Source organism: Festucalex cinctus, chromosome 21 (genome assembly GCF_051991245.1).
Source record: "Festucalex cinctus isolate MCC-2025b chromosome 21, RoL_Fcin_1.0, whole genome shotgun sequence".
In the NCBI taxonomy this organism is placed as follows: Eukaryota; Metazoa; Chordata; class Actinopteri; order Syngnathiformes; family Syngnathidae; genus Festucalex; species Festucalex cinctus.
Window position 1 is genome coordinate 4,641,347 of NC_135431.1, and position 18,270 is coordinate 4,659,616.

General features: G+C 42.6%; 2 protein-coding genes across 6 annotated transcripts; one reads left to right on the forward strand and one right to left on the reverse strand.

The window, feature by feature from the left end:
• Positions 1-13: 13 nt before the first annotated feature.
• LOC144010182 (serine/threonine-protein kinase D3-like) lies at positions 14-17,275 on the forward strand. 4 transcript variants are annotated; one of them, XM_077510376.1, is made up of 23 exons: positions 14-30; positions 595-803; positions 2,289-2,603; positions 5,085-5,223; positions 5,317-5,448; positions 6,200-6,357; positions 7,614-7,794; positions 7,856-7,933; positions 8,003-8,165; positions 8,270-8,393; positions 8,460-8,537; positions 9,413-9,656; positions 10,191-10,243; positions 10,311-10,383; positions 11,045-11,151; positions 11,488-11,649; positions 11,768-11,866; positions 11,933-12,200; positions 13,190-13,275; positions 13,345-15,014; positions 15,109-15,245; positions 15,328-15,447; positions 16,449-17,275. In XM_077510376.1, the coding sequence occupies exons 3-20, from the start codon at positions 2,391-2,393 to the stop codon at positions 13,543-13,545; spliced, it is 2,559 nt and encodes an 852-aa protein (XP_077366502.1). In that variant the 5' UTR covers positions 14-30; positions 595-803; positions 2,289-2,390; the 3' UTR covers positions 13,546-15,014; positions 15,109-15,245; positions 15,328-15,447; positions 16,449-17,275. The 4 variants fall into 4 exon arrangements, with proteins under 4 accessions (XP_077366502.1, XP_077366503.1, XP_077366501.1 ...); XM_077510377.1 differs by lacking the exon at positions 14-30 and having other exon boundaries at positions 536-803; positions 2,330-2,603; XM_077510375.1 differs by lacking the exon at positions 14-30 and having other exon boundaries at positions 539-803.
• Positions 13,036-17,878, reverse strand: ndufaf7 (NADH:ubiquinone oxidoreductase complex assembly factor 7). 2 transcript variants are annotated; one of them, XM_077510380.1, is made up of 10 exons: positions 17,452-17,842; positions 17,095-17,258; positions 16,951-17,031; positions 16,732-16,842; positions 16,446-16,656; positions 16,145-16,203; positions 15,118-15,231; positions 14,865-15,008; positions 14,602-14,775; positions 13,036-13,780 (listed from the first exon to the last, which is right to left on the reverse strand). In XM_077510380.1, the coding sequence occupies exons 1-10, from the start codon at positions 17,522-17,524 to the stop codon at positions 13,562-13,564; spliced, it is 1,350 nt and encodes a 449-aa protein (XP_077366506.1). In that variant the 5' UTR covers positions 17,525-17,842; the 3' UTR covers positions 13,036-13,561. The 2 variants fall into 2 exon arrangements, with proteins under 2 accessions (XP_077366506.1, XP_077366505.1); XM_077510379.1 differs by having other exon boundaries at positions 16,951-17,258; positions 17,452-17,878.
• Positions 17,879-18,270: the final 392 nt, after the last annotated feature.

Here is an 18,270-nt window from a genome sequence, read left to right on the forward strand (position 1 = left end):
CGATTCGACAGGCGTCTTGACGACGATGCGGTTTGTATAAGGAAAAAACTATATATATATATATATATATATATATATATATATATATATATATATATCTGTGTGTATTATTTTTAATGTTTGTGATTATACCTGACTGTACAGCACACTTAGCATTTAGCTAATAATTAGCACCATGCAGTGAATGGCGCCAAATGCTAAAAGCCAGATTTTACACAGTGTTGGTTTTATTATACTCAATCTTTCCGTATGTTGTTTGGCTGGCGTCTTCAAAGATGAATAAGAAAACTTTAAGATAAGCAATAAAGCTTTGAAAACGTTGCAGTGTCCGAAAGTGCACAATCGCAATGGTGCAGTTCTCATTAGTGAACACCGGGTGTCGCCATTTTATCATTTAATAAAACTAACTCCGTCAACTCGAGAGAGAAAAGATTTTTTTTAACCGGAAAAAAACAACAACCACACGACTCATTTGTTAATGTTGTCTATCACATTTAATCAAAAGTATTTTTAAAAGGTAGTTTAAAAAAATAAATACATGTAAACGGCTGGGGGGGGGGATGACGTCACGTAATTTTTGTGTTCCTCGGAAAGTGAATCAGCTGGACGTCGCCTTCTGCCGGGCTGCCCACGTAGGGAGCAAGGTGGAAGCTGGCAAGTGTTTGGGTTCCAGCGCAGAGCAAGAAGCAGAAGGCACTTGAAGCTCAGGCGAGCGGGAACCGGCGTTCAAATGACGTCCAGCCACTTTGTCGACCCACCCACAGCAAGTTCAGCATTCTTCTTCTCGGTCGCGCTGATGTGAGGTGGGTAATCATGTCATTCACTTCTCCTTTTGCCATCAACCTTCTTGTTTGTACTCCGAAAGGATACAAATTGCGATTGAGCACTTTGGTGCGGACTTTTATTTGGCCAACAACACGAGTGAGGCGTTCAAGGCCCCTCGGCCAACATTTAATCAACTTTAAAGCAGGTTGAAGCATATCCGCCGACATAACACCAGAATTGATGCAATAATTGAGCACAGCATGATTGAAAAGTCATCTTTTTGTATTCAATTTTAATCATTCGTGCTTAAATTCTTGTTAATTTTGTTTTCCCTAATACAAATTATTCAGTATTTGTGATTCATATCACCAAGTAAGGGAGGGAACGGTTCATGGTTTCACCTTTTCTCATTTTAAAATCTGTTAATCTTTGATTTGTTCCCGTCCTACTTTTTCAGTTTCTTGAATTAACATGTGGTGCATTTATTATGTATTTGCGTTCAATTTTAACGAGATATGAGAGGAGTACTTGCATGCTTATAAAATAATGTTAGTGTTTATCATGACTCGGATCAAAACTTACCTCCAAAAAATCAAAAGTTTGTGCTGCAGTCCAGCTCCCAGAAGATTAACTCATTGACTGCCATTGACGGAAAAAGACGTCAAATAATGCATTTTTGCTGGGCTGGCAGTGAATGTTTTAAACACAATGTGCCAATATATTTTGTGATTATATTGCAGCAGCCTTTTTTCCCTTTTTCTTTTTTTAAGGCAAATTTTGCTTCAAAATCCGTCAATTTTGGTTACATCTCATCTTAACTCATTGACTGCCATTGACGGAAAAAGACGTCAAATAATGCATTTTTGCTGGGCTGGCAGTGAATGTTTTAAACACAATGTGCCAATATATTTTGTGATTATATTGCAGCAGCCTTTTTTCCCTTTTTCTTTTTTTAAGGCAAATTTTGCTTCAAAATCCGTCAATTTTGGTTACATCTCATCTTAACTCATTGACTGCCATTGACGGAAAAAGACGTCAAATAATGCATTTTTGCTGGGCTGGCAGTGAATGTTTTAAACACAATGTGCCAATATATTTTGTGATTATATTGCAGCAGCCTTTTTTCCCTTTTTCTTTTTTTAAGGCAAATTTTGCTTCAAAATCCGTCAATTTTGGTTACATCTCATCTTAACTCATTGACTGCCATTGACGGAAAAAGACGTCAAATAATGCATTTTTGCTGGGCTGGCAGTGAATGTTTTAAACACAATGTGCCAATATATTTTGTGATTATATTGCAGCAGCCTTTTTTCCCTTTTTCTTTTTTGAAGGCAAATTTTGCTTCAAAATCCGTCAATTTTGGTTACATCTCATCTTAACTCATTGACTGCCATTGACGGAAAAAGACGTCAAATAATGCATTTTTGCTGGGCTGGCAGTGAATGTGTTAAAGTCGAACCCACATTTTATTTATCGTAAAATTTCACTTCAGATGAATAACAAAGTCATTTCTGATTTTTCAGTGCACGTGTCTTGGTGACAGGAAGTGAATGTTTGCGTCCAGATAAATGTGAAGTAAGACGACGTCAAGGAGGACAAGCGGGCCGCATCCTTTTTGCACGGCCATGCACCGGCAGTCGTCCATGTCGTCGGAAAGCAGCTCGCCGCCGCCGCCACCTTCTCCTTCCCCCCCGGCTCCCTCGCCGCCGCCCGTCTCGGCCCACGCCGTCTCCTTCCTGCTCCAGATGGGACTGACCCGGGAGCCGCTGACTCTGGACGCCGCCGACCTCCCCCTGTCGGCCGTCGTCGAGCTCGTTTGCGCCGTCGTCGATCACAAGGTACAATTTGCTTGTGTTTCCTCAGCTAGGTGGCGCTATATTCAGAGCACATTCAGACATTGAAAGCATTTTACAACCGCAAAAGTCAAGTTCGATCGAGTGCTTCTTGTTCGGTCAACACAATCGACCACAACTTCTCCAGTTGTGCTTCCCCAATTGGTGTGAGCGTGTTTGAGTGACAGAAAGTATGAATATACATTTGAGCGTGTGACGCGTGCAACAAGTGTTGCCGTGGCAACGTAAGGACGCTCCAGACCTAAAACGTGACACACGCAGCTGCGGTCAAGAAGGGGAAGATTTACATCAGGGGTGTGCAAACGTTTTCATTTGAGGGCCACATACAGAAAATCAGAAGGACGCAAGGGCCACATAATGTTATGAAGAGAAATTGTGTTTAGTCCTAAAAATTGTTCAAATAATGTATTTATGCTTTTGAATATTTAGAAAAATGCTACATTATATAAAGCAATTTATTCCAATTTATTTGTAATATGGCAATAGGGTTATTATAGTTTTTATTTTGTTTTGAGTTTTGTTTTTTTAAATTTTGTTAGTTTTAATTAGTGTTCAAGGCGGGTCTGTTAGTTTTTTTTAAAATTAGTTTTAGTTCCTTAATAAATGCTTATTTTTTTTTTTTTTTTTAATGTCTATTACTTGTGCGCAATATTTAAAAAAAAACAAAAACAAAAAACACCATGAGCGCAACGTCATTATTTCGGTTTATATCAAAATAAATCTACTAAAAATCACATTTAAAATCATCCCCAAAGGCTCATGCGTTAAATTAATTACCAAAGACTAAAACAAAGGACATTTTTGCTATAATTATAGTTAGTTTTGTAAACATAAAATGTAGTTTCTGTTAGTTTTTTTTTTTTTTTTTTTTTTTTTTTTTAAAAAGCATCTTGGTTTTTATTTTATTTTGTTAACGAAATTGTTTTGAATTTTATTTTTTTCGTTAGTTTTAGTTAACTAAAATAAACTTTAATAGCACCTGTGTTTTTCGACACCCTCCCTTCTTATGTTGACTATCTCCAAACATTTTTGTTTTTATTTTATTTGAACTGAGTCAAATTTTTAGCATATGTCTCGGGCCACACAAAAAATGGACGGCGGGCCGCAAATGGCCCCCGGGCCGTAGTTTGTACACCCCTGATTTACATGAAAGACGCCTTTTTATGGCGCCCCCTAGAAGAAGCGAAATAGCCGCTCGTTTGTCAGCAGAACCTTCCTCCCACCACAAATTAATTTGAGCCTCAGCTGGGAAACAGGAAGTGAGTTTGTGTTTCATGTAAACGACGTCGAATCTAAGCAGGAAATCAGTCGTCGTGTTTGCATAAGCGCCAGCGGTCTGTCGTGACGTTAGCATGTTAGCACTGAAGACGAGTCAAGGGGAAGTTGAGAGTTTTCCAGCACATGCCGATGATGTTTGGCCGTTGGCCCGCCATGCTTGAAATGTTCTTCAGTTGGAATGTGGGCGCGTTTGCCTTTTATAGGCGTAGCATTTTCTCTTAAAAGTCTGATGATCAACGTTTGTGCTGCCCGCCGCTGGTCAAAAACATGTCAGGACCTCGCATATCATTACCGCTGCGGTGACCTTCCAGCCCGACAGATGGGGTCAAAGGTCACGGCGCGGCCCGGTGTTTTTTTTGTGTGTGTGCGTGTTCGTGCGCGCACGTTTGTGTGTGCGCGTGGCCCGGTTAATGGCGGATTAAAGACAGACTCCATTAAACACTCACTTGCCCATTAAAAGACATCCGCACTCAGTAAAATGGACGCAAGCTTCCTGCTTTTTTTTTTTTTTTTTTTTCCTCTGAGGTCAAACACAGGGCAAAATAATGTCAGCTTAATGTTTCACATCTTTGGAGTGTCAGTTTAACTCTGTTTGTGTGTGTGTTTTTCCTCCTACAAACATGTTAGCATTAGGGATGTCACGATAAGGGAAATATCGTGATATCGTGATATTAAAACTGCCATAATATCGTCGTCGTCATGTTCACAATATTTAAAAGGAACACATATGTTAAAAAAAAAAGTCTGGTTGATTTCCATTTGTGCAGTTCTAGCACCCTCGAGTGCTTAGTTTAGTTTAATAGTACAATTTAATTTTCATTAGGGATGTTTTGGCCTTCTATGTTTAAAATTATGCTAATTGTCAGATGAAGGGGAACCAAATTTGCTCGTGAAGCGATCAATGTGCGCCTCAATATTATTAGAGATTGTAGGTGGTTTATATGCATTGCTGTTATGTACAAAAGGACATTATTGTGCTTTTTTTAGTATGAGCTCTCTTTTACAATATCTTTTTTAAATATCGCCAATGCCCCCACAATATCGTGATAAATATTGTATCGCGACCTTCATATCGTGATAATATCGTATCGTGATGTTTGGATATCGTTACATCCCGAGTTAGCATGTTAGCTTCAGTGAAGATGAATACATTGTGGTAAATAAGACGTTTCTCTTCCCCCACTCCAGTTCCCAGAATGCGGCTTCTTGCGTATGCGCGACAAGCTCCTCCTCTTCCGCCACGACCTCAACTCGGACAACATCCTGCAGCGGGTCACCGCCGCCGAGGACATCCGCGAGGGCGACCTGGTGGAGGCGGTCCTGTCGGGTGAGCCAGGCGGGCCGCCGCGCTTTCGTCAAAACGAAACGTCTTTTTTTTTCTTTTTTTCCGCCGTGTGACCTCGTGTTCTTTCCATCGCAGCTCTCGCCTCGCCCGACGACTTCCAGGTCTGCCCCCACGTGCTCTACGTGCACTCGTACCGCGCGCCCGCCTTCTGCGATCACTGCGGGCAGATGCTGTGGGGGCTCGTTCGCCAAGGCCTCAAATGTGACGGTAACGCGGCTGCTTCAACTTCCACTGGGCTTGAACTAGAACGGCGGATCTGGAAGCCACATGAGGCCTCACCTGTGGCTCCCTGAGGATCTCGGAAAAAAAACATTGTAGAAATTATTTAGTTTTTTTTACGTATTTATTTTAATTTATTATCCAGACGGTTTATTTATTTATTTATGTATTGTGACAGTAAAGGTTGCTGACGCATGAACTAGAATTTGACTGACTAAACTTGGAGTAGACTAAAATATATTTTGGAGTAATTTGTCAACTCTGATTAATTTGGTAAAACACTTTAGCTAAAAAGGTTGGGGGAAAAAATGGCGTCAGAGGAAATCCATTTGATTGAAAATTTTAAAGTCGTATCTCATTAGTAGATTGCAGTTTGTTTGATTGGTTGAGTACCAAATCAAGTGTGGTGTCCCACAGGGGTCATTGCTGGGGCCTTTGTTGTTTTTGTAGTACATGACATTTATGTAATCTCTGGGAAAGTTTTCAATGATTTCTTTTCACATGTGATACTACGTTCCCGAAATATATGAGATGTGTTATTTTATGTAGATATAGAGTGCATAAATTAAGATAATTTCCAAGTCATACCTGTCCTGGAAATCTCACATAGTATGTTAAAACTGTGATGGCCAAATTCATATCAATAATGTCGAAAATGGTGCAAAAAAAAACTGTGCTCCAATTCACTGTTAACCATCTTCTGCTCTCTTGTTTTGCTTTTCTTTGACTTATTGTACAGGTTGCGGTCTGAACTTCCACAAGCGTTGTGCGCTGAAGATTCCGAACAAGTGCAGCGGCGTCAAGAGGAGACGAGCCTCCAACGTCTCCCTGGGCGGCCCCGCCGCTTCCCTCTCGCGCCCGCCTTCGCTCGACTTCCTCAAAGCGCCGCACGATGAGGTACTGAGGCGCACAACCAAGCGGGTTACGTTTTTCGTGTGACTTTCATGTGATATGTTTACATTCTCATGTGTGATGAAGCGCACGCTCGCATGCTAGCTCGTCGAGATTGTGCGACCGCGACGCACTGAACAGTGCCTGGAGGTACAGCAGAGGATTTTCCATCCTGTTTCACACTCACACACATAGCTCATCAGTAGAGGGTCACACTTGGTCATTTGTCATGAACTCATTCAATGCCAGCCCAGTTCAAATGAATCGTTTGACGTCTATCGCCGTCAATGGCAGTCAATGAGTTAAATGTAGTTACTTTGTGTGTGCGTGTGCGAAGCCGGTTGTTTTTGCTTACTTATTTGCTGCAAACAAAAAAACAAAAAACAAAAAAATTAAAATCAAAATTAGTGTGTTAATTTTGAGTTAATTTAAAGTTCCTTTTGCCCCACTATATTTATTTATGTATTTATTTATTTTACGCGCAATTACTTGGAAAGCCCGTACTGGGGGAATTCCAGTCGCAATGCAGCAGACACGTCCACGTTTTAGCAGTAATAAATAATAAATTTAGCTGTAATAAATGTAATCACAATGCATTAATTTGTGGACACTGGGTTCAAGTTGTTTTACAATTTAAAAAAAAATGTGCAGAATTTCACAAGTTAGTTCATGTAAAAGATTACACGGCTGTTAATATGAAAAAAAATGCATTGAACTGCCACCTATGTCTTAGAAATGCAATTATGCCATCTAGTGGCAGAAAGAAAATGCCCAACAGAAATCAATATCACACTCATTTTTACAGTACAGTACATCTTTTTAATTAAATATTCTGTTCTATTGCTATAAAAACATGGATGGAACCTATCAAAAGAAAGATTAAAGTCTCTCGATCTGTTTCTGTTTTGCAGCAATTAGCATTAGAATATAGCTCAATTTAATACATTTTCACAAATCTATTTAGAATTGTGAGTAATTTAGCTTTTTTTTTCAACATGGCCCTGGTTGATGTATTATACTCTGCTACCACCTGCTGGCCGTTTTTGTAATGACTGCCATTGCGTCAAGCATTCTCTTCAGTTGAGAGGCTGCATCAACGCTTTCTGTATGCTCTAGCATAAAAAAAAAACAAAAAACGTATAAATACGTCTTTGGGAGACTTAAAACCTAAAAAAATATTGTTAATTTCACACAATCCCTACAGGAGGTTTTGTCTACTTCCTGATCATGATGCTCTATTGTTTTTGCGTCTGTGTGAGTAGCAGCGCCCCCCGATGGGCGCCGGCAATCGCACGCCGAGCGGCCGTCCCGCCTGGATGGAGAAGCCGGTCCCGGGCGGCGTGAATCTGCCGCACACGTTCTCGCTGCGCACGTACGCGCGGCCCACCTCGTGTCAGCACTGCAAGCGCCTGCTCGTCTTCCGGCGAGGCCTGCAGTGCAAAGGTCAGCGCGCTCGTCGAAGCCGCGCGGCGGAAGCTTCCTGACGTGTCGCCCTCTGCTTCAGATTGTAAGTTCAACTGCCACAAGAGGTGCGCCGACAAAGTTCCTCGAGACTGCATGGGGGAGGTCCACGCCAACGGAGGTGGGTCCACGTCCAAGCGCGGACGCGGTCATGTGACTTCCGCGCGTGACGCGTTGTCTTGTATGTGAGAAGGAGCATCCAGTCCCACTTTGGACGACGAGTGCGCCGCTGAGGCGGAGAACGGCGACGGAGGACACGGCGCCGACGAGCAGGACCGAGGGGCCGCGTTGGAGGAGCGCAACATCTGCAACGACGGCGCGAAGGACGACGACGAGATGGCGCGAGCTATCAGGTGACGTTACGTGTTCCAATGCTGTCCTGTAGGTGGCGGTAATGTGATAGAAACATTGAAAATGAAAAACAAATAAGACACTGACACTGTACAAGCACAAGCAGCCCGTCAACCAGCAGCAACATCCCCCTGATGCGAGTGGTTCAGTCCATCAAAAACGCCAAGAGGAGAAGCTCCAATGTGGTCAAAGAAGGTTGGATGGTCCACTACAGTAGTCATGACAACATGGTTCGTATACACATGTTGCAACTCCACGCGTGTGTGGACCGACGTGACCTTGGCGTGTCCGTGCAGAGGAAGCGACATTACTGGTGCCTGGACTGCAAAAGTCTGACGCTCTTCCAGAACCACAGCGGAGCCAAGTTCTACAAGGTACAGGCACACTGGACTCGTACTTCAACTAAACTTGGACTCGGTCTTGATTTAGACCACTTCTTAGACCCGACTTCCATCTACATTCCTCAAAGATTAGCCTCAGACAAGATTTAGATCTAGACTAGATTTAAACAAAACAACACTTCGACTTGGAATTTTAGACCCGTTCCTAGTTTTTAGACGTAGGGATGACTTCAGATAGATTTAGACCTAGACCAGATTACATTTAGAATGGAATGGACTTAGACAAGATTTAGATCAAGACTAGATTTAAACACAACACTTTGACTTGGACTTTCTTTAGACCAGTTTCTATTTTTTTGACTCAGGCAAGACTTCAGCTAGATTTAGACCCAGACCAGATTACATTTAGGATTGACTTGGACTTGATTTAGACCAGGGTCAATCATCGGTTCAAATCAGACTTGATGTTGACTAGACTTAGAAGTTGGACTAGGCCTAAATTGTATTTAAATTTTGAACTAAAACTAGACTAGATTACATCATATGAAACTTTGTCAAAAACTAGTTTTGGACTAGACTAGTAGAAGCGGTACAAAGAATGGATGGTCTCAGTACTAGGCCAGACCTAAATTAGACTAGATTTAGGATTTGGATGAGATTCAAACGAGATTGGATTTATTTTAGATTTCAACTACGGGAAATTAGGCTAGATTTAAATGAAATGTAGTCCTACACTTGATCCTAAATCTAGTAAGTCTTAGTCTAGACTTGATTTGAATAGGTTTAGACGAGATGAGATTTAAAGTATAATCTATTTAGATCAGATTTACTCCTAGACTATCTTTAGACCTGACTTCAATGTAGCCATTTCCTAAAGCTAACATGACGGTTCCGTCGCGTGTCCCCAGGAGCTGTCGTTGTCCGAGATCCTGCGCGTGGAGTCGTCGCAGGAAGTCGCCGGCCCGACGGCGGGCAGCAGCGCTCCGTGCTTCCGCTTGGTCCTGGCGTCCGGCGCCGTCTACTACGTCGGCGAGGACGACGGCGGCGGCGCGGCCCGGGAAACGGGCCGCAGCTGGGAGAAGGCCATCCGCCGGGCCATGATGCCCCTCACGCCCAAACCCAGCCTGGGTGCCGGAAAGGGGCGGGGCCACGGTGAGCCATCAAGGGGCAAAAAATAGAGTCGAGAGATCAACTTTGGTTGTGTTGGTTTGGTTCTGCGGTCCTTGACAGCCGCCACTGAAGTGATTGAAGGGATTTCAGGGGATTTTCCGCCTCATCTCGCTCGTTTTTTTGTGTGGAATTAACAGCACGCTCGAACTCCTTTTAGTCCTTTTTTTACCTGGTTAGCGTTTCCCCCTCCCCCGTTTGCAATCACATTATACACGCCATTACGCTAATGCAGGTTATACAACACACTTATTTTTTTTAATGTCACATCAGTCCCAAATGTGAGGAAGCTCTCGTTCCAGGAACAGGAAGTGCTCATCACGGGTGAATAAATAAAAGCTGTGTGTAAAACATTTGACCCAAATGTAAGCAAGAGCACAAGAGCGGCTGAATCGATGATGGAAAATTCACTAGCAGGCAGGCGGGCACTGTGCTGCCTTTATTTTGCGAAACAGGAAGTAGAGATGTGTTTTTACTAAAAAGAAAATAATAAAAAATGGCGTTGTGGTGTGTCCACAGAGGAGCTGACCATCAGCATATCAGTTTGTAACTCGCAGATCCAAGAGAATGTGGTGAGTACTCGCACGTGGGAAAATCAGCGTCATCTTGATTCTGATTATCTTCCTCTTCCTCGTCCAGGACATCAGCGCCGTCTATCAAATCTTTTCCGATGACGTTCTCGGGTCGGGACAGTTTGGCATCGTGTACGGAGGTGAGATGTTTTCTTCCTCATATACAGCAACATGATGAAGACCAGGAAGTGTCAAACGTGTGTGCTGGCTCCCTCTAGTGGTACACTGAAGAATCATTGCCTCATGACGGCAGATGACGTTCGCATTTCAGCAGGGAAAGTCGACCAAAAAACAATTTTACTTGACAATAATATGTTATATGTGATTTCACTAATCTAACCGTGACATTCTGATTATTACATTTGTCGAATATGAGTTATGAAGCAAAATCCAGCTGTTTTTATGCATCTCAGGGGGCGGCCATTTTGACATCAATGTTGCTGAAGTCTCTCATGTAACAACCAGTCACGGCTCAGCTTCAGAAAACAGGTGATCTGTGATTGGTCGTTGCCTGAGCATCTTCAGTCGACAGCAAGTAGCAAAATGTCCGCCCCCTGAGATGGATAAAAACAGCTGGAATTTGCTTCATAATTCACATTCCACAAATGTAATATCAATCAGAATGTCAAGTTTAGAGTTAGACTAGTGATGTCATATATAACATATTATTGTTTCAGTTCCACTTTTTAAGAACTGCTATTTTTAAGAACATTCATTTTGAAGAAATTTTCATGTGCAGTGCATTTTTTTCCCCCATTAGATTTTTTATGATGATGTCAGGAATGTTGTTATTGTGGTCAGGCCAACACAGAAAGACGGGTCGCAAGGTGGCCATCAAGATCATCGACAAGATGAGATTCCCCACCAAGCAGGAGAGCCAGCTGCGCAACGAGGTGGCCATCTTGCAGGTATCAAACATAAGACACTGCCATATTGAATGTGGCAAAATCTCAATGGTGTATCAAACGGAGTTAAATGTAAACATTAAAGCTCAGTATTTAAAAAAAAAACAGTTTCAGCTACTGTAACATATTTTACGTAAATATTTCAATGTTTATCATCGGCGTGACAGTGTTTACATACATTGACAGCTTTAAACAGTCGTGAAAAATGCAAATCTGGGCCGATTTGCCACATCCAATATGGCGGACACACGAATGTATTGCAGCAATGGAGGATCTCACTCAAGGAAGGCTCAATGTATTTATTTATTTTTTGTATTTATTCACGCTCTCACTGTCCAGAACCTGCAGCACCCCGGCATCGTAAACCTGGACTGCATGTTCGAGACCCCCGAGCAGGTGTTTGTGGTCATGGAGAAGCTCCACGGTGACATGTTAGAGATGATCTTGTCCAGCGAGAAGAGTCGACTGCCGGAGCGCCTCACCAAGTTCTTGGCGACGCAGGTGAGCGCTATAAAGAATCACTCCATCAAATGCTCTCACACTTCTTCTTCTTTGGTGTTCATCTTAAGTCGAGCAAGATTAACTTCAGTTCCATTTTTGTTTTTCCTGCTGTGTGCAGATCTTGGTGGCCCTCAGACACCTGCACTTTAAAAACATCGTTCACTGCGACCTGAAGCCTGAAAACGTCCTCCTGGCCTCAGCGGAACCTTTGCCTCAGGTACAAACAGCCACAGCAGCAAACTTCTCTTCTTCTTCATCATCATCTGCTCCTCCTCTTCCTCAGGTGAAGCTGTGCGACTTCGGCTTCGCCCGCATCATCGGCGAAAAGTCCTTCCGGCGCTCGGTGGTGGGCACGCCGGCCTACCTGGCGCCGGAGGTTCTTCGCAACAAAGGCTACAACCGCTCGCTGGACATGTGGTCGGTGGGCGTCATCGTCTACGTCAGCCTGAGCGGAACTTTCCCCTTCAACGAGGACGAGGACATCAACGACCAGATCCAGAACGCCGCCTTCATGTACCCGCCCAGTCCGTGGAAGGAGATCTCCGAGGACGGTAGGCGATTCGGAAAGCTTCTTTCTTTCTCTCAAACACGCAGCTAAGGCTTTGTTTATGCTAGGTGGCCAAAAGAACAACTCGTGCCAAGAAATTCATCAAACTCATCAAACATTTATACTTTTTTTTTTTTTTTTTTTTTAGAATTAGTTACATATTAACCAGTTATTGTAATTATTTACTAAGACTGTGTATTGTTTATTAGTATCAATTAACCTAGATGGCCCCTCTGGCTGGAAGAATTTTTTTTTTTTTTTTTTTTTTTTTTTTTACCAAGCTAAAATAAAGTGTAATTGCGCATCCATTACAGTAGGTGGCAGTGCTGCTCTCAGAAAATAATTGAGAAGCACTGAAAAAATTATTTAAGGAGATAAAAGGAAAATCACAAAAAAAATCCTAGACACATTTTAATATACTCCAATTTAATCAGTAAATAAAATTAATAAAAAAAATTATTTTAATGTAAACATGTTTAATTTTTACTCTGCTAATTTTACTTTGCATATAGATCAGGGGTGAGCAAATGATCAATCAAATAATTGGTAAATTTATTTTTTTTAGAATAAAGTATTATTAGTCAAAATGTATGTATACATTTAAAACAAATATTTTATTGAATAATTTGTTAATATATTTTACTTTGTGTATAGATCTAGAGTGGGAAAACGAACAATTAAATAATTGGTAAATTCATTTATTTATTTTTTTAGAATAAAGTAATATTAGTCAAAATGTATGTAGACATTTAAAACAAATATTTTATTGAATAATTTGTTGTTAATTTGAAATAAGTTATTTCAAAAAATATGAATGAAACATTTACTACTACAATGAATAGTTTACATACAATTTTTTATTTTTTTTCTCTCGCTTCCTTTAAAAATATCCAAAGGTTTGATCATGCCTGCCTCATAAAACTTGTCCGCTCAGCTTCTGATTGGTCCTTGGTTTGCTTGCGTCATCCACTGTGGCTGCTCTTGTCTCCATAGCGACGGACCTGATCAACAACCTGCTGCAGGTGAAGATGAGGAAGCGCTACAGCGTGGACAAGTCGCTCAGTCACCCGTGGCTGCAGGTAAACTACGTCCAAAACCGCAAAACCTGGTCTACCTGGATTGAGTCTGACTAGCGTCCGGTCCTCCAGGACTTCGACACCTGGAAGGACCTTCGCGAGCTGGAGACGCGTCACGGCGAGCGTTACATCACGCATCCGAGCGACGACGCACGCTGGGAGGGATTTGCCGGCGCCGGAGGCCAGAAAGCCCCGCCCCTTCCGGACCGGGAGGACCCTCGGACGTCAATTTTGCAAGGAGACCCTCAGAACCCGAACACAGGTACGTCTTGAAGACGGTGTTCCGGTCTCAGGCGAACCGGATCTCGGTGAAGCCGGCGACGGGCGGCTGCGCCGGCGTCTTCTTCTCCAGCTTGAGTCCGGTGGCCATTTTGGGCCGGACGAGGCGGCTGGGGTGCAGCAAGCCAAAGAAGAGGAAGCGCTCGCCCATCTTGGCGCCGTCCGTCAGAAACTCGTAGCTGGACATCAGCTGCTCCCTGGACGACTGGTCGCTGTTCCTCAGCAGGACCTGGGCGGGACAAACAGGACCAGAGAAGTCATTTTTGCATTTTAATATCCTACTAGTGCGCTGAACTCTACATGCACTAGTGTGCTCTTCATTCTCACGAGTAGGAAAATGTGTTTTTACACTACTTAACGACATTTCTGCTCAATAGTAGAACATCTGTAGGACTAGTAGGACAGCTACATGTTACTAGTGGAGCCAATCAGTCCACTAGTTGAGATCTGCATGCTACTATTAGTCAAGTTCTAGATTTTTGGCAGTAATGACACTTTAAAATTCTACTAGTTTTGATCTCGCACTCGCAGATGTCAACTAGTGCTGTTGGGCCTCACTAGGAGCATGTAGTTCTACAAGTCTACTAGTGTGGCTTGTCTACTAGCGATCAGGTCACTTTGTCGTCACACGTCGTTTGACTAGTGCACTGAATTTTCCATGTTCAAGTACGCCCTTTGCTCTTATTTTTTTTCCAGTTTATAGCACTAGTAACTGTAGAAGAACTTTGCCTTACTAGTAAATTTTTTCACTACTTCCACTACTGTGTCGTTTCTATGCACTAGTAGAACAACTGGGGCATACTGGTAGCAACACTAAATGTTACTATTATATAGTGCATAACTGCACTAGTTGACAACTGCGTGCTACTAGTACTACTAGTGACAAAATTCTACTAGTTAAGATCTAGCGCTTCACTAATGGTACTAGTAGCATGTAGATGTCAACTAGCTTATAGTTGTGCCTCACTAGTAACCTTTACTATAGTTCTGCTACTACTACTACAACAAGTCTGCTAGTGTGACTCACGATCAGGTGAGAATCGCACTTACCTGCATGCGTACGTCGATGCCCATGTTCTTCAGGAACGTCCTCTGAGCGACCGGTCCCAAGCAGGCCACGCCCCTTCCCGCCACGCGCCGCACGTAGCTGAAATCCACGTCCGCCGTCAGGTCGGCACAGCCGGGAGACGCCAGCGTGTCGTGGAGACTGTGACCTTTGAACCCCTGATGCAAAAAAATAAAATCAAATAAAAAATGGAATGACATCACGCATCGCGGGCCAATCAGCGATCAGCCTGGCGTCGTGGTTCTACCCGGAAGGTGTCCGTCTTGGTGCCGTCGTGACCGTAGTCGGCGATCAGCGCCGCCCCGCCATCTTTGGCGACCCGTCGCGCCAGCTGCTGGATGACGACGCCGCCTTCGGCGCAGACCTCCACGTGGTCCCGACTTTCGTCAGCCTGCTCGTATGTACACAAACATTTTATGTAAAAAAATACAAATAGAGCTCATCTATTATCTATACTCGAGATCATTTATTTCAATATATGAAACTGAAAGGGAACGGACCTGCACCAGCGTCCTTGACGCCAGAGTGGGCGTCGGCGCCACCACGAACCTCAGCCGGCCCGGCCGATCGGGGTCCACGTCCACCAGCACCTCACGCCAGCCTCGCTCGGTCCGCTAGCACCAAATAGGTAAAAAAACAAAAAACAATCAGAAAATATTAATTCATTCACTCCCAGCCGTTTTCATTGAAGCAACCCCTTTTGCTCCCAGCTGTTTTCCTGGATTTTCACTGATTTTGCAAGGCCCACAGAATATTGTGTTCTATCACTATAAAAACATGGAACCTACCAAAAGAAAGATTAGTCTCTTCTTTCATCAGGAAAAAAAAAGGTATGTTTCTATCTATTGTCGTTTTGCAGCAATTTGCATTAGAATAAGTTTCATCGGTATTGACAAATCTGTTTAAAATAGTGAAGAAAACAGCTTGTTGCAACATGGCCTGGCTGATCTCTTATACTCTGCTGCCACCTGCTGGCCGTTTTTGTAATAACTGCCATTGCTTCAAGCATTTTCTTCAGTACAAATGCTGCATCAAAGCCTTCTGTATGCTCGAGCATAAAAACAAACAAACGTATAAATACGTCTTTGGGAGCATAGTAATATTTGAAAGAAAAACATGTTTATACGTTATTGGTCGCAAATGAGTTAACGATTATTTTGGTAATTATTGAAATCACGATTAGGACGATCATTTATTTTTTGGTACAAAACTATAAAATGTTAAAATGTAAAAAATAAGACTTAAATTCCTTGAAACATTAATTATTCAAGTTCCATTTGGATGACACAAATTTAATTAGTTGTTTTAAAATGTGAAAATGTATACAATTAAACAACACAAAATTAGCATGAATCTTTTTTTTTTTTTTTTTTAATTATGCTGATTTTGTAATTGTGGAGCGTAATAATTGAAATTGTAATTTCGATTAATTGCACAAACTCAAAACAAATTTTTTTTTGTACCAAAAACAAAAAGTTCTTGGCAGTTAAGTTGTGACGTGTGAAGCGCAACAAATTTTGTTGGTACCTGGAACTTGTGTATGGGTAGCGCGTCGAAGAACTCATGAGCCAGAAAGATGCTGAAGCCTGGATGAAAAAATGAACTTGACGTTAGTAATACAATAATGAGATCAAGGTACACAATACTCACTTTTGATTGAATATCATTTAAATAAAATGGGGAACTTGGCGCAGAAAATGGTCGACAGTGAACGAGTGAATTATGCTGCATTTCTTACAGTATAGCTCACTGCTGCCCGGCGTGTTGTGGCAGAACTTGGTACTACATGACACAATGTAGCAGGGTGTTTGTTTCTTTTTGGCCTTACCAGACGGGACGTCCTCCAAGCGGCGGTACCAAGACACGGGAAGGCCGGCGGCGGTTTGACCGTACCGGTAAACGGGCTCATCCTCCCGCTCGGCCTCGCCGCCGGTCGCGATCAGAGTCTGCGCCTGCAGACGACTCAGAACTGGACTCACTTCCACCAAATGCAGCGACACCGAAGCGGCGCTCAGCACGGGCTGCAGCTGAGTAAAAACCTGCGGTAGCAAGAGATCAAATATGTTTGTTTTGTTTTTTTGTTTTGTTTTTTTCCATCAGCAGTCTAGTCGTACTCTGAGAATATCACTGGCCAAAGATCCTTTTCCAGGTCCCAACTCCACCAGCTGCAGCTGTTTGGGCCGACCCGCTGCCATCCACTCGCTGACCACCCAAACGCCCAGCAGCTGCAAAAACAGCCAGACAAAAAGTAGGTCAGTTGTATTGAAAGGTCATACCCCTCTAAAATAAAAGCAGTTGTTGTTGGTGGCATCGTGGTGGGGAAGTTTCAGGACCTCTCCGAAGATCTGACTAATCTCTGGCGACGTGATGAAGTCTCCTTCGGGTCCCAGCATGTTCTTCTTCACATAATATCCCTGAAGTGACAAGATAACGTATGAAGTCTCATTGTGGTGAACATGAAAACAACGCAGACGCACCATCACAGGGTTGGTGAGCGCCTCCCTCATGTATTCGGCCACAGAAATGGGCCCGGTGGCTTTGATTTTGGATGTCAGGTGTCGCAGCATGGAGGATCCGCTTGCATCGTCCTCCGATGAAGAGGAGGAGCTCCAAAGTCTGCTGGTCGCCGCTCGCCATTGCACTGACAACAAAAAGAATGTGAGGATGGAAGCCCCAAGTGGACAAATATAAGAACTACACCTCAGGAGCATATTTTGGATTAGTATTATGCATAAAACGTTTCAATTTAAATACGAAGAAAAAGTCATTTAAATGAATGGATGTGCATACGAAAGCCCAAATTATTTTAGATGGACAATCTACTCAATTCTTACCTGATGGCAGTGGACTGATAGAATGAATCAAACTGAGCAGTTGTTGTGTTTTGGCAGCACAAAAGCCCCTCATTTCTCCAAATGTAAAGCAAAGGGAACTGTGACGCTCACTCAAATCTTAATTTCAATTTCAAAAAGTGTGTCGAGTGCAACTTTGAGCACATGAATCACGATGAGCGTTAGCATTAGCACGGTTAGCCACAAATGAGTCAAGCGACACGAGAGACAAGATGTGAATAAACGACAGTTTCGTTTCAAGTACAAAAGCAAAAAAAAAACACGTTTATATTATGTCTGAATATTTTGAGCTGCAAAGTCCTTGTAGCAAAGCTAACTCCTCCATACACGCGTCTCTCAATGAGATGGAAAACCCCATCCGCTGTCTTTTCACAATTAAATACATTGTGAAGCTCATTTTAAGAAATTAGATAAATTTACGAGATTATGCAGTACTTTTTTTTCCTAAATATATACTAAATTATGTACCTTGCTTTAAATTTAAAGCCTCGTGTACGCTGGCTATGGTTCACATTTGGCGTGATTTGGATTATTTTGAAAATTTGGTCCGCATTTATTGAAACTTGACTAAATGGCAAGGGCAGTTAAGCCTTTTGATTGGACGACCTGTGGCTTGTTTGGTTCATTTGCATTGTACATTTCTATTTACATTTTGTAAAACGATGATAATAAAATATTTATAACCTATATGTTTTGGCATGTGAGTGAAAGCCGGAGTACCCAGACTCGGACTGGCGACTATACTAACCACGCGTCCGATTCGGAGGGGGAAAAAATAAACATAAATCATCTACATTTTAT

Excerpts from the sequence above, each read along its gene's own strand:
- LOC144010182 (XM_077510376.1), top strand. The coding sequence starts at position 2,391 with ATGCACCGGCAGTCGTCCATGTCGTCGGAAAGCAGCTCGCCGCCGCCG. Across the intron at positions 5,224-5,316 it reads GGTGGAGGCGGTCCTGTCGG|CTCTCGCCTCGCCCGACGAC; the intron begins GTGAGCCAGGCG and ends TTTCCATCGCAG. Across the intron at positions 12,201-13,189 it reads GAAGGAGATCTCCGAGGACG|CGACGGACCTGATCAACAAC; the intron begins GTAGGCGATTCG and ends TTGTCTCCATAG.
- ndufaf7 (XM_077510379.1), bottom strand. The coding sequence starts at position 17,524 with ATGAGGGGCTTTTGTGCTGCCAAAACACAACAACTGCTCAGTTTGATT. Across the intron at positions 17,259-17,451 it reads TATCAGTCCACTGCCATCAG|TGCAATGGCGAGCGGCGACC; the intron begins GTAAGAATTGAG and ends TTTTGTTGTCAG. Across the intron at positions 14,776-14,864 it reads CCAAGACGGACACCTTCCGG|GGGTTCAAAGGTCACAGTCT; the intron begins GTAGAACCACGA and ends TTTTTGCATCAG.